This window comes from Loxodonta africana, chromosome 13, assembly GCF_030014295.1.
Source record: "Loxodonta africana isolate mLoxAfr1 chromosome 13, mLoxAfr1.hap2, whole genome shotgun sequence".
Taxonomy (NCBI): domain Eukaryota; kingdom Metazoa; phylum Chordata; class Mammalia; order Proboscidea; family Elephantidae; genus Loxodonta; species Loxodonta africana.
Window position 1 is genome coordinate 30,452,614 of NC_087354.1, and position 12,209 is coordinate 30,464,822.

Here is a 12,209-nt window from a genome sequence, read left to right on the forward strand (position 1 = left end):
CCCTGGGCCTGACAAAGTTCAAGGCCAATAAATGCTTGTGTTCCTTCACTTGGGATTCTTATCTCTGTCCCCTGAACTTGTGAGCCGAAGTTTTTTGTTTTTTGTTTCTGTTACTTTAAGCTGGTGATCTTTGGGCCCAGCATTGTATACTTGTTTGGAGGACAGTAGTGCTTTTTTGTTTCCGGAATTAGAGGAAAGATGTGGAGCCTCCCAGAAACATGGGGTCCTGGGAAGAGGAACTGGTCCTGAAGCTCAGAGAAAGGAAGTCCAGATTCAGGGGTTTCCACCTGGCTGCTTTCCAAAGGCTGGGCTCAGCAAGGGACCTTTTTTTTTTTTCTTTGCACTTGAACATGGGTATTTTCAAAAGGGCAATGGTTCCTTCTATATGTACTCTGCTAGGGATGCTATGGTGAGCAAACAGACAAGATCGCTAACTGGGATGCCAGGTAATTGTACAAATTGCCGAGTAATTGTACAAATAAATATATCATTAAGCATTGCCATAAGGACCTGGCAGGAAAAGTATAAAACTTCAAATTGCTTAGAACTCAGGGGAACAGACCTGTTTGGGAGGATCAGGGAAGGCTTCCTGAGGAGGTGATGCCCGAGTGGAAAGCAGAAGGATAAGGAACAAAGAAGAACATTTGGGCACAGGGAACAGCATATGAAAAGGCCACATGCAGACAAAGAATAATTGAAGGAAATGAAAGAAAGCCTGTGTGGCTGGGGGGTGATGAGTGAAGGGACAAGCACTTGTGCTATGAAGTTGAAGTTGGCAGAGACCAGCCAAGCAATGTTTTTTATGGGTCCTTGGTGCAATGTTTGGACTTGATTGCAAGAGCAGTGGGAAGCGACTGTGGGGTTGTGAGCAGGGTAGGATGTCATGACCAATGGGTACATGTGAGCACAAGGCTTGCTCTGGATCTCTCTGCCCCTTGGTCTTCACTCTTTATCATTGGAGGACAAAGGGCACCTATGAGGCAGAACTCCTGAGAGCTCAAAATACTTCCTGCAGGTGGGTTGAATATTCCCTGGGTGGGGCAAAAAGCTAACTGCTCAGCTGCGAACTGAAATGTTGGAGATTGGAGCCTACCCAGAAAGGCCTGGCAATCTGCTTTCAGAAAATCAGCCATTGAAAACCCTATGGAGCACAGTTCTACTCTGACACACACAGGGTTGTTACGAATCGAAGTCGACTTGATGGCAACTGAACTGAAGGTGGGTTGGACAGTGGAAATCCTTGGCTCCCTCACACCACCGCAATTCTCTACAGCCTCCAGACTGTTGAGGGTCAACCCCTTGGTGGGGAAGCCTGAGTATGTGGGGGTGGCCACAATGTTTGCCGTGAATGGAAGAAAACTTCACTGGGACTCAAGCTCTCAGGTTAGTTCCCATCGTGGGATGGGGACATTGGTACCTGTTTCCACATCTGTAAAATGAGAGTGTTGCACAGGAGGGACCCCAAAGTTCCTTCCAGCTCTGCTGATGTAATATTGCAAGACCAGCCTAGAGGGCCCGAGGCCAAAGTGGCCAAGGGGGAAGGGCCTACCGGGAGGCCACTGTCCTTCGTGAGACAGCCAAGCTGTCCTCCCTCTCAGAAAAGAAGGACACATATGCTCAGTAGGCATGTGAGTGGCCAGGCAGGAGGACCCATGGACCATGGCTTCTGGGGCCTGATGACTTGAGATCAGAGACACCGCATCCTACCATACTTAGCATCAAGGGAAAGCCACCAAACCCTTCTTACGCAGCTCTGAGGGCAATTTGTGCAGCAGACACCCCATTGACAGGCAAGAATCAGATACCCACCCAACTTGCCTCGGGACCAAGGGGACTGGTCATCAGTGAGAGTCCCCAGTCTAGGAGCAGGACCCAGGCACCATGGGGAATCTGCATAGCCTCAGGGCCCCTCAGGCTTTCCATATGGTATCTCAGTCTGTGTCCTGCTAGGGCTTTGCTTCCTGGACTGCAGGCTCCCTCCTCCTCAAAGGGTCAGCCTCCCAGCTTACTCAAGGTTCCTGTCCCCTGGTGGTGTGGCCCAGCTCCAGCTCGTGGCCCACCTTTGCATTTTCTTTGGACATCTGCTCCTGTGGTTGATGGCATGAGGCTTGATGTATACCTCATTTCCAAGAGAGGAACCCATTTGCCTAAGTTCACTGAGGGATGGGGAGGAGCAGGACATAGGCCCAGGGTCCCCTACTGTGTGACCTGTCCTTGGTAAGACACCTGGGATGGGGTGGGGACAGGTGTGTTACAGGTGGCTGCCCAGGGGCTGGGTTTGGGCAGTAGCCCTGGGAGAAGAATGAGGAAGGAGCACGCCTGGGTGGGCTGTCACAGGTCACTTTAATTTAAGCATCCTCATCAGCTGTTACTAATTGACTTGGAGAATTAAAACCATCTGAGAAGCTTCTAGAACATACAAATGCCCAAGCCTGTAGTAGTGTCCTAGGGCTGCTCTAACAAAGCACCACCAAGTGGGCAGCTTAAAACAACAGAGTTATTCTCTTACAGTTCTGGAGGCCAGTGTCTGAGATCAAGATGTCAGCAGAGCCATGCTCCAGCTGAAGGCTCTAGGAGAGGATCCTTCCTTGCCTCTTCTAGCTTCTGGTGGTCCCAGGTGTTGCTTGGCTTGTGGCAGCATCACTCCAGTCTCTGCCTCCATCTTCACACAGCCCCTTCCCTCTGTGTCTATCTCTGTGCCTCTTCTTTTTTTGTAAGGACACCAGTCACGTTTGATTAGGTCCCACCCTACTCCAGTATGACCTCATATTAACTTAACTGATTATATCTGCAAAGATGCTATTTCCCTGTAAGGTCACCTTCACAGGTACTGGGGGTTAGGAACTTGGCATATCTTTTTGGAGGTATGAATCAACCCATAACGAGGTCCCATATCCAGAGATTCTGATTTAACTGGTCTGGGGTGAAGCCCAGATATTGGTACTGTAATTGAATGATGCCAGTTCTGGAACCCTGTGGGACCAGGGTCTCTGTCGTCTGGGAGGCGGGGAGACTTTCAGAACAGGCCTTGCTGTCACAGGTCTGTGGGAGGGACTGCCCTGCCTGTGAGGGTGAGGCTGAAGCTTTCCCAGGGGAAGGAGCTTAGAGCTGGCCTCATAGGCCTGCGCTCCTGGGGACTGGCCCAGAACAAAGCCTTTCTCTGTGCAGCCTGGAGGCGACCCCTGGGGAGGACGCAGAACCGCTCTGAGGTTAAGGAGAGCAAAGCAAGGGCTTTCCGTCTAGCCCCATTCATTCATTCACTCGAGGTCTCTTGGTGACAGTATCAGCTTCTTTCCCATCCTCTTTTCCCCACAGGCCCTGATTTAGCAGGCCCCCAAGGTGGTATCTTTCTCTCAAGCTGCTCCCCTGCTGGGCTCTGTTTCCCTGCACTCACTGTCCCCAAGGCGCAGTCTGTCTGATGGGGGAGGCACCCATAAGTAGACACAGTTGTGAACCAGCATCGTGTTGTCAGGTGCGGAAGAGGGCTCTGTCCCCACCCCACAGGCTGAGGAAGGCTTCCCAGGGAGGCAGTGCCTGCACTGAATCCTAAAAGATGAGGAGAAATTCTCCCGGGGGGAAAGAAGGGTAGTCCTAGCAGCGGAGTCAGCCCATGTAAACGCCCTGCGGTGGGAACCAGCAGTGTGCAGAGAACTGAGTGGACATGCGGAACGAGAGACAGAGAGACAAGAACGCTGATGGAGGGTCAGATGGGGCCTGGCTGGGGACAGCCTTCGGCAGCAAGCTAAGCATGGGCACTTCATCCTACAGGGGCTGTCAGTGGGATCATGGGCCAGAAACTTGCATTCTAGTCCTTGCTTCCGCACCATCTTGCTGTGTGACCTGGGTCAGCCATCTCTGGGCCTCAGTTTCCTATCTATAAAAAGGAGCAGGACACAGTGATCATTTTATGTGCTTTGCAGGTTGGTGGTGGCCCAGCCACTCTGACCTCTGGAGTCAGGGTTCAGCCAGTCTGTCCACAGAGAAAAGGGGAACCTGAGGCAGAGACGAGTCCTATAAGGAAGAGAGGCACACACTTCCCCCAGGCCACCCTCCGGCCTCCAGCCCCAGGAGGCAGCCTGCACCTGCTGGGCCCCTGGGCTGCTGAGTGGAGGCCTTGTGGCCTGGGCAGAAGTGAGACTGTGGCAAGGAGCCCAAGGTTTGCACAAGTTTCCTGGCTTTCGCTTCCTCTTCCTCCTCCTTTCTGGAGATGTGAGCAGAGTTTACCTCTCAGTCTCCTGTCAGGAGGAAGACAGAGGAAACAAAGGAGGTGGTTTCGCTATTGAGTTCCCTGAAGGTTTTTACAGACTGGGACTTTTCTCCATTCCAGGCTCAGTTCCCTGTCCTGCCACACCCCAGGATCAGCCTCTCTGGAGTGTGGTTTAGGGTCTCCAGGGGCAAAGGGCACAGAGCCACTGTCCCTAAGAGAACAGCTGGCAACAGAGGCTAGAAAGGGAAGCCAGAGCCAGGTCTTGGAGGGCTTGAATGCCAAACCCAGGAGAGACCCTCCTCTCTTGCTCTGATGGGCCTTCCCTAGGCAGGCCTTTTAAGCCCCCAGACTCCTGTCTCACTAGCCACAAGCCAGACCAGACCTTGGGTGCCTTCTATCGTGCTCTGCCTCACCATCTCTGTCCCAGGGGACACCAGCCACCCTGAGCCACCCCCTTGCAGCCTTCTGCTCACCACTGTTACTGGGACTCTCCCCTGCTCCTAGAAAAGTATCCAGCCCTCAAGAGGCTCTTGTGCCCATTTTACAGATAAGGAAGCAGAGACCCTGAGGGTCACACAGCAAGTCGTTCATTAATTCTCTCACAAGGCTGTTTACAGGAACCATAGTAGGATGGAGGAACTAATGAGGCAATACAGGGAACAACAGTGGGAGGCCTGGGTCCCCATGTGGGTGGGGAGAGCCTCCTGCTGGGCATTGGAGGAGGACACTGACATCTGTTCCCAGAGGCAGCCTGACCCTCAGGCCTGAGTGTGGGAGGGTTGATGATAAGCTGGGAAACTGGGCCTATCTTAGGCTTCCAGTGTAAATGGCCAAGTCCCCTCCCTCCCTTTCTCTTCACTCCTCTCCTTCCCTTCCCCCTGCCTTTGTTTCTTGGCCTCCACAGCCTCTTTCCCTCCCACCCCCTGCTCAATCAGGCTCCCCACCTCCCTGTCTGTTCATTCCTCTTCTCTCTCTCTCCCTCTCTCTTTCTCTCTGCTGTGGCTTCCCTTCCCCCACTCCCAGCTCCCAGCACAAGTCTTTAAACTATAATCAGGCAGCTACCCTTTTCCTCTATTTCCCCGCCTCTAACATTTACATTCTCTTGGCTCAGTGTGGGTAGGCTTAGGGGACCAAGGGGCCCTGGTGGGAGGAGTGTTGCACCCCCCACTGACGGGGCCCCGTCATCACCCTGGTCGAGCAGGTGGGGGAGCCCAGGGCACCAGGAGCCTGAGCTGCCTGTTCTCTTGGTCACTGGAGAGCTTTTGTTCTGCGCCCTCAGCACAGGCGGGGAGAGGCCCTGCCCTGAGGAGGAAGTGCCACCTGCGGCCCATGGGTTTGGGCAGCCCTGGTACACATGTAGTGCACACCTGGCAGGTCCTTCTCCTGCCCTGGGAAGCCCCAGGGTTGTAGGGTGTGAGAATGAAGGGGGTGGGGGGTGGACCAGAAAGATGGCTCAGGAGGTGGAGGAATAATGATACCAGGTTACAGAGCCCCCAGCCTCCCACTACTCACACAAGCATGGGAAATGCAGGTAAATTAGATTCCTGCCATCATCTTTCTTTCTCTCTGCCTCTGTCTCAATAAACATACGTACACACAGCCCACTGGGCTGCCTCAGAACCATGCTCTGCTGTGAAGAGGGCAAATAGGTGGATACAGGGCCCAGCCCAGGCCTCATAAGTTCCATTAAACATGCACTTACGGGGCCCTGTGTGTTGTAGCTGGGCAAGTATCCATCCAGTAGGAGGGAAAGCAGGGGCCTGACAGGCCAGGTGTGGCCGCGAAGGCTTCCAGGAAGAGGTCTTAGTGGACACCAATGAGAGGCCCCAGTTCCCTAGGTCTGCCTGTGGCCCTGACCAGCCAGCCGGGAGCCAGCCTGAAGCTTCACGCTTGAGCTGCCCAGAGCTTGCTCATGGGTTCCCACTGGCTCCTCATAACCTCGAGGTCAGTAGAGCAGCCCTGGGAGTGGAGACGAGACACAGCTCCCAGGTTGCAGAGCCCAAAGGAACAGGGATGGAGATATGGAGCTCAGAGGGGGCTGACTGTAGGGCCAGACAGACCTCAGCCAGCCAGAACCCAGCTCTGCCCAATTAACTGGGCAATCTTGAGCACATTTCTTGGCCCTGGAAACACACCAGCCCCCACAGAATTGTTTTTGTTGTTGTTGTTAGGGGCTGTCGAGTTGGTTCCGACTCATAGCGACCTTATTATGCACAACAGAACGAAACACTGCCCAGTCCTGCGCCATCCTTAAAATCGTTGTCATGCTTGAGCTCATTGTTGCAGCCACTGTGTCAATCCACCTCGTTGAGGGTCTTCCTCTTTTCCGCTGACCCTTTACTTTGCCAAGCATGGCGTCCTTCTCCAGGGACTGATCCCTCCTGACAACATGTCCAAAGTATGGAAGACGCAGTCTCGCCATCCTAGCTTCTAAGGAGCATTCTGGTTGTACTTCTTCCAAGACAGATTTGTCCGTTCTTTTGGCAGTCCGTGGTATATTCAGTATTCTTCACCAACAGCACAATTCAAAGGTATTAATTCTTTGGTTGTCCTTATTCACTGTCCAGCTTTCACATGCATATGATGCGATTGAAAATACCATGGCTTGGGTCAGGCACACCTTACTCTTCAAGGTGACATCTTTGCTCTTCAACGCTTTAAAGAGGCCCTTTCCAGCAGATTTGCCCAATGCGATGCGTCTTTTGATTTCTTGACTGCTGCTTCCATGGCTGTTGATTGTGGATCCAAGTAAAATGAAATCCTTGACAACTTCAATCTTTTCTCCGTTTACCATGATGTTGCTCATTGGTCCAGTTGTGAGGATTTTTGTTTTCTTTATGTTGAGGTACAATCCATACTGAAGGCTGTGGTCTTTGATCTTCACCAGTAAGTGCTTCAAGTCCTCTTCACTTTCAGCAAGCAAGGTTGTATCATCTGTATAACGCAGGTTGTTAATGAGTCTTCCTCCAATCCTGATGCCCCGTTCTTCTTCATGATAATCCAGCTTCTCAGATTATTTGCTCAGCGTACAGATTGAATAGGTATGGTGAAAGGATACAACCCTGAAGCACGACATTCCTGACTTTAAACCAATCAGTTTTTAGGATTACATAAATGGCTCACTGGGCCCTGCTGAGCACTTACTAATCAGATGCTTAGCTGTTCCACCTCTTTGTGTTTGTGGTGAGTTGTCAGCACCTCTGGGTCATCCCCTTTTACACCAGCACAAGCCCCTGTCATTGAAGCACGTTCTGCGTTCCTCAGCCCCAAAGCCAAACCACCCGCTATTATAGGAAGGTGCCTTTCTGGCGGCTTCGCCAGAGGTAGGGGAATAGACTGGATTTGCACCTGGTGTCCAGAGCAATCATTAGGAGTGGCCGCTTTTACTCTTGGAAGGTCCGATTTGGACAATAAATTACATGGTTACCCTCCCTGCAGGGAACCATACTGGACCTGTTCTCCAGTTCCCATGGGTGTGTGCTGCCTGACTTTCCTGCCGCCTCATCTCTAGTGTAGTTTTAAGTGTTTCTGTGTCCCTGGAATTGGGGCCGAGGAGGGGAAGGTCAGGGGTGGGCGCTAACACTCACCCCATGGTGATAATGTGCAGGCCCCGACACTCTTGCCACATCTCATTACCACCCTGTGAGTCAGGCATCTCTCCCCATCTGTACAGATGAGGAAACTGAGGCTCGGCACATGGCAGGACTTGCCCAAGGTCACACAGTCAGTAAATGGCAGATTCTGGATTTGCACTCAGAATCCAGCGCCAGGACCTTGCACGGACTTCACTATTGATGATTAGTTCTTCCTCCTTGCTGGCCCTGCCTTGAGGGAAGTCTAGAAAATGCTGAGTACGGTGTTTGCTCAAACCCACAGCAGACATGTGGGCTGCTGCCAGGTGCTGCGTCAGAGGCAGGCCGCCGTGACTGGAGGGAGTGACTTCCGCAAGGGGTGGTTGGGCTTGCTCAGAAAACCCAGCAGTGCCTGGTGGACGTGGGGTAGGGGTGGCTGTGGTGGGCCCCATGAGAACAGAGACCCTGCCTTATTCACCTTGCTATCCCCAAGCACAGGGACTTATGAACAAATATTTGCGGCACGAATGATTGAATGAATGAGTTCTTAGTCCCTGGTGATTGTCCTCAGTCCTTGAAGCTTTTGGAAAAAGCTGGGATCCCAAAGCGGAGAGATCTCTCAGCTCTGTGGCTTTCATCAGAAGAGGTTTCCTCCAAAGATCTAGGTAGGCAAGTAACAGTGATTCTTTATATTTGGTTAGGGCTGTGTAAGTAACGAAGCCCCTTCACCTGTGTTAGGACCTCAGGGCTCTGAACAACTATTTTATAGATGGGGAAACTGAGGCTCAGAAGTGTCTTTGAAGTGACTTTGCTTAGTCACAAGCTAGTAAGTGACAGAGCCGGGATTTGAGGCCAGGCGGCCCAACTCTTAGTTAAAAAGGCAGGGATTCTGAAGCAGATTTAGCCTGTCTGGTCTGTTCCAGATGGACTCTGAACCCCATGTCAAAGGTTTCCTTCAAGAGCCCTACTTTAAGCTTAATAGTGTAATCTTTAGTGTCTGTTTCAAGGAGGCTAATTCCTGTCTGGGGTATTTTTAGCTGGCCTCAGGAAGGGGAAGCTACCCTGTGCTGCGGGAGAGGAGGGCACTAGGCAGAGGGAGCAAGTTTCCTGAGGAAGACCACGAAGCCTCTTTTCCAGAGGGCTGGACCTGACCCCAGGAGATGCCGTAGCAGGACAGCAGGCCAGGCAGGCAGGAGTCACCCCAGGAATAATCTTTTTCCCCTCTCTGGAGTGCCTTTGTGCCAGGCGCAGAGCCGGGGGCGGGTCTGGTCGTGACTATCTGAAGCTGAGGCTGGGCACGATGGTTGGGGGAGGTCCCTAGTGCTGGGGAAACCAGGAGACTCGTGAGGGTGGGCTGGGGGCTGGAAGGCCCTGCAAACAGGTGGACTTGAGGGGTGCCTGGGAGGCCGAGAAGAGGAGCAAGAGTAGGTTGGGGAGAGGGTGGGGAGAGGGTGTACAGAGTACTTAGGAAAGTAGTGTGCATTGATGCAGCTGGAGCCCATAGGCAGGGAAACACCACTGTGCCTGGGGGTTTGGACCTGAACAAGTGTTTTTAGAAGAACTCATGCTAACTGGAAGGTTAGAGGTTCCAGTCTACCCAGAGGTGCCTCAGAAGAAAGGCCTGGCAATCTACATCCAAAAAATCTGCCACTGAAAACCCTATGGAACACAGTTCTACTCTGACACACATGGGGTCTCCGTGAGACAGAGTTGACTAGATGGCAGCAGGTTTTGGTTTGGTTACATCAGAGGCTGTGGCAGTGAACCTGGGAGTCAGTTTTAGCATTCCTTTGGCAGTTGTCTCAAACAGTCTAGCAGTCACAAAAGCCCTTCCTTCAAATCAGATCTTACATGGAACTCCAAGGTATAAATGAATAAAAGCTGTAGATTTTGAATTTATGGGTGTAAATGTAGATATTTAACTGGACAATCAAGAAGAACAATAACCTGTTGTGATAGACACAGACACTTAGCTTCAGGGCTAATGCGTGGTAGCTGCCGTCTGATGATGAGCCTCAGCACCTAATTTATTTTATGTTGCCTTGTTTTTTTCCCAATATATTTTTAAAAACAAAAAAAAGTATTCATACAGCCAAGCCATCACAAGTGGTAACAGTTGTTTAACACCTCACTGTACAGTCTCAAGGCCTGTGCAAAATTAATTACCTTGGCAGCAAAGCCAGGGAGGCTATCCAGTGTCTTGGGATGTGGTATATATATATATATACACACATACATACATATATATATATACATATATGTATATACACACACATATATGGGTTTTTAAAATAGTAGAATCTGTATGTCTTACAATTTTGAATCAAATTTTTGAGGAACCCCTGAAGGGCCCAAGGAACACAGTTTGAGAACCACCAAAGAAGTCTACTCTCCCTGTTTTCCAAATGAGAGGACTAAGGCTGGCAAGGAGCAGGGCTTACCAAGGATCCCATGGGGATAGGGGAGACGTGGTCAGATACACAGAGGGTGTCATTGCTCCTTGTAATTACAAGTGTGCCCTGTTCCCAAGGCAGCAGTAGGAAGATGTCAGGCCCAGGCCCACCCGAAATCAACTGAGCCCTGTCTGTGCTGCATGTGTGTCTGTCTGTGGTGTGCAGCATTGAACTGGCACTATTAACATCCCCTTCTCCTCCCGCAGTAATGCCCTCCTAGCCAGCCGCCGCGGGATGGAGGGCTTCATGGACTCAGGGACACAGACGGACGCCGTGGTGGTGCTGTCCTTGGCTCAGGCCGCCGTGCTGGGCCTGGTCTCCGAAAATGAGCTCTTTGGAGCCACCATAAGCGCCGAGGCCTTCTACCCAGACCTGGGGCCTGAGTTATCTGGGGCGGCCATGGGGGAGCCTGGGCCACCGGGCCCTGATGTCTACCAGCTGGCCTGCAATGGGCGGGCCCTGGAGGAGCCAGTGGAGGAGGAGGTGCTGGAGGTGGAGGCTGCCTTTGAGAAGCACACCCGGCGGAAGACACGGCCCCCTGTGCGGCTGGTACCCAAGGTTAAGTTTGAGAAGGTGGAGGAAGAGGAGGAGCAGGAGGTATATGAGGTATCTGTGCCTGGCGATGACAAGGAGGCAGGCCCAGCAGAGGCCCCCGCCCAGGTGGCCAGTGGCGGCTGCGAAGCCCTAGTGCAGAGCAGTGCTGTCAAGATGATCGACCTCAGCGCCTTCAGCCGCAAGCCCCGGACGCTTCGGCACCTACCCCGAACCCCGCGGCCGGAGCTGGACGTGGCCCCCTACGACCCTCACTTACCTGACCCAGCCCAGGATGGCTACCCCGAGCCCAGCGTGGCGCTACCGGGGGCCGAGTCTGTGACTACTGAGTGTGGTTTCGAGCCGCCCCACCTGGCCCCCCTGAGTGATCCTGAGGCCCCCACCATGGAATCCCCAGAGCCAGTGAAGCCGGAGCAGGGCTTCGTGTGGCAGGAGGCAGGCGAGTTCGAAACGGACGCAGCAGGCTCAACGGTGGAGCGCCACAAGAAGGCCCAGCTGGATCGCCTGGACATCAACGTGCAGATCGACGACTCCTACCTGGTGGAGGCAGGCGACCGCCAGAAGCGTTGGCAGTGCCGCATGTGCGAGAAGTCCTACACGTCCAAGTACAACCTGGTGACGCACATCCTGGGCCACAATGGCATCAAGCCACACTCGTGCCCACACTGCAGCAAGCTCTTCAAGCAGCCTAGCCACCTACAGACGCACCTGCTGACACACCAGGGCACGCGGCCCCACAAGTGCCAGGTGTGCCACAAGGCCTTCACGCAGACCAGCCACCTCAAGCGCCACATGCTGCTGCACTCGGAGGTCAAGCCCTACAGCTGCCACTTCTGTAGCCGTGGCTTCGCCTACCCCAGTGAGCTCAAGGCCCACGAAGTGAAGCACGAGAGTGGCCGCTGCCACGTCTGTGTCGAGTGCGGCCTGGACTTCTCTACCCTGACGCAGCTCAAGCGCCACCTTGCCTCCCACCAGGGCCCCACCCTCTACCAGTGCCTCGAATGCGACAAGTCCTTCCACTACCGCAGCCAGCTGCAGAACCACATGCTGAAGCACCAGAACGTGCGGCCCTTCGTGTGCACTGAGTGCGGCATGGAGTTCAGCCAGATCCACCACCTCAAGCAACACTCGCTCACCCACAAGGTAAGGCCGCCTGCCCTGTGCTGTTGCCCCGTCCCAGGCCTTTGCCCAGTTTCCTCCCCTCCCACATGGTCTCGTCCCCTGCTTCTCAAAGGGTGGCCCCCAGGATAATGTAAGTGGTACACAGAGGAACACTGCTGGTTTTTATAGCTACGTATTTATTTGGATGAGTGTTAGAAAAAAATAGTAATTTGAAGTTACTTTTTCAAACAGTAAAACCTCATTTATTTTATCATTTTTTTAATCAAGTGTTTCAGAAACCCCTGAAGGACCCAGGGAACACAG

The 12,209-nt window shown here is 52.9% G+C and overlaps 1 protein-coding gene across 16 annotated transcripts in view; it reads left to right on the forward strand.

Moving 5' to 3' along the window:
• Positions 1–12,209, forward strand: part of ZNF710 (zinc finger protein 710) — an 84,151-nt gene that overhangs the window by 55,440 nt on the left and 16,502 nt on the right. For 12 of the 16 annotated variants that reach the window (XM_064267128.1, XM_064267129.1, XM_064267134.1 and 9 more), the window contains one exon: positions 10,439–11,927. In XM_064267128.1, coding sequence (XP_064123198.1) covers positions 10,439–11,927 — 1,489 coding nt within the window. Of the gene's footprint in view, positions 9,644–10,438; positions 11,928–12,209 lie in introns of all 16 variants that reach the window. The other 4 variants (XM_064267126.1, XM_023553021.2, XM_064267125.1 and 1 more) reach the window with 2 other exon arrangements.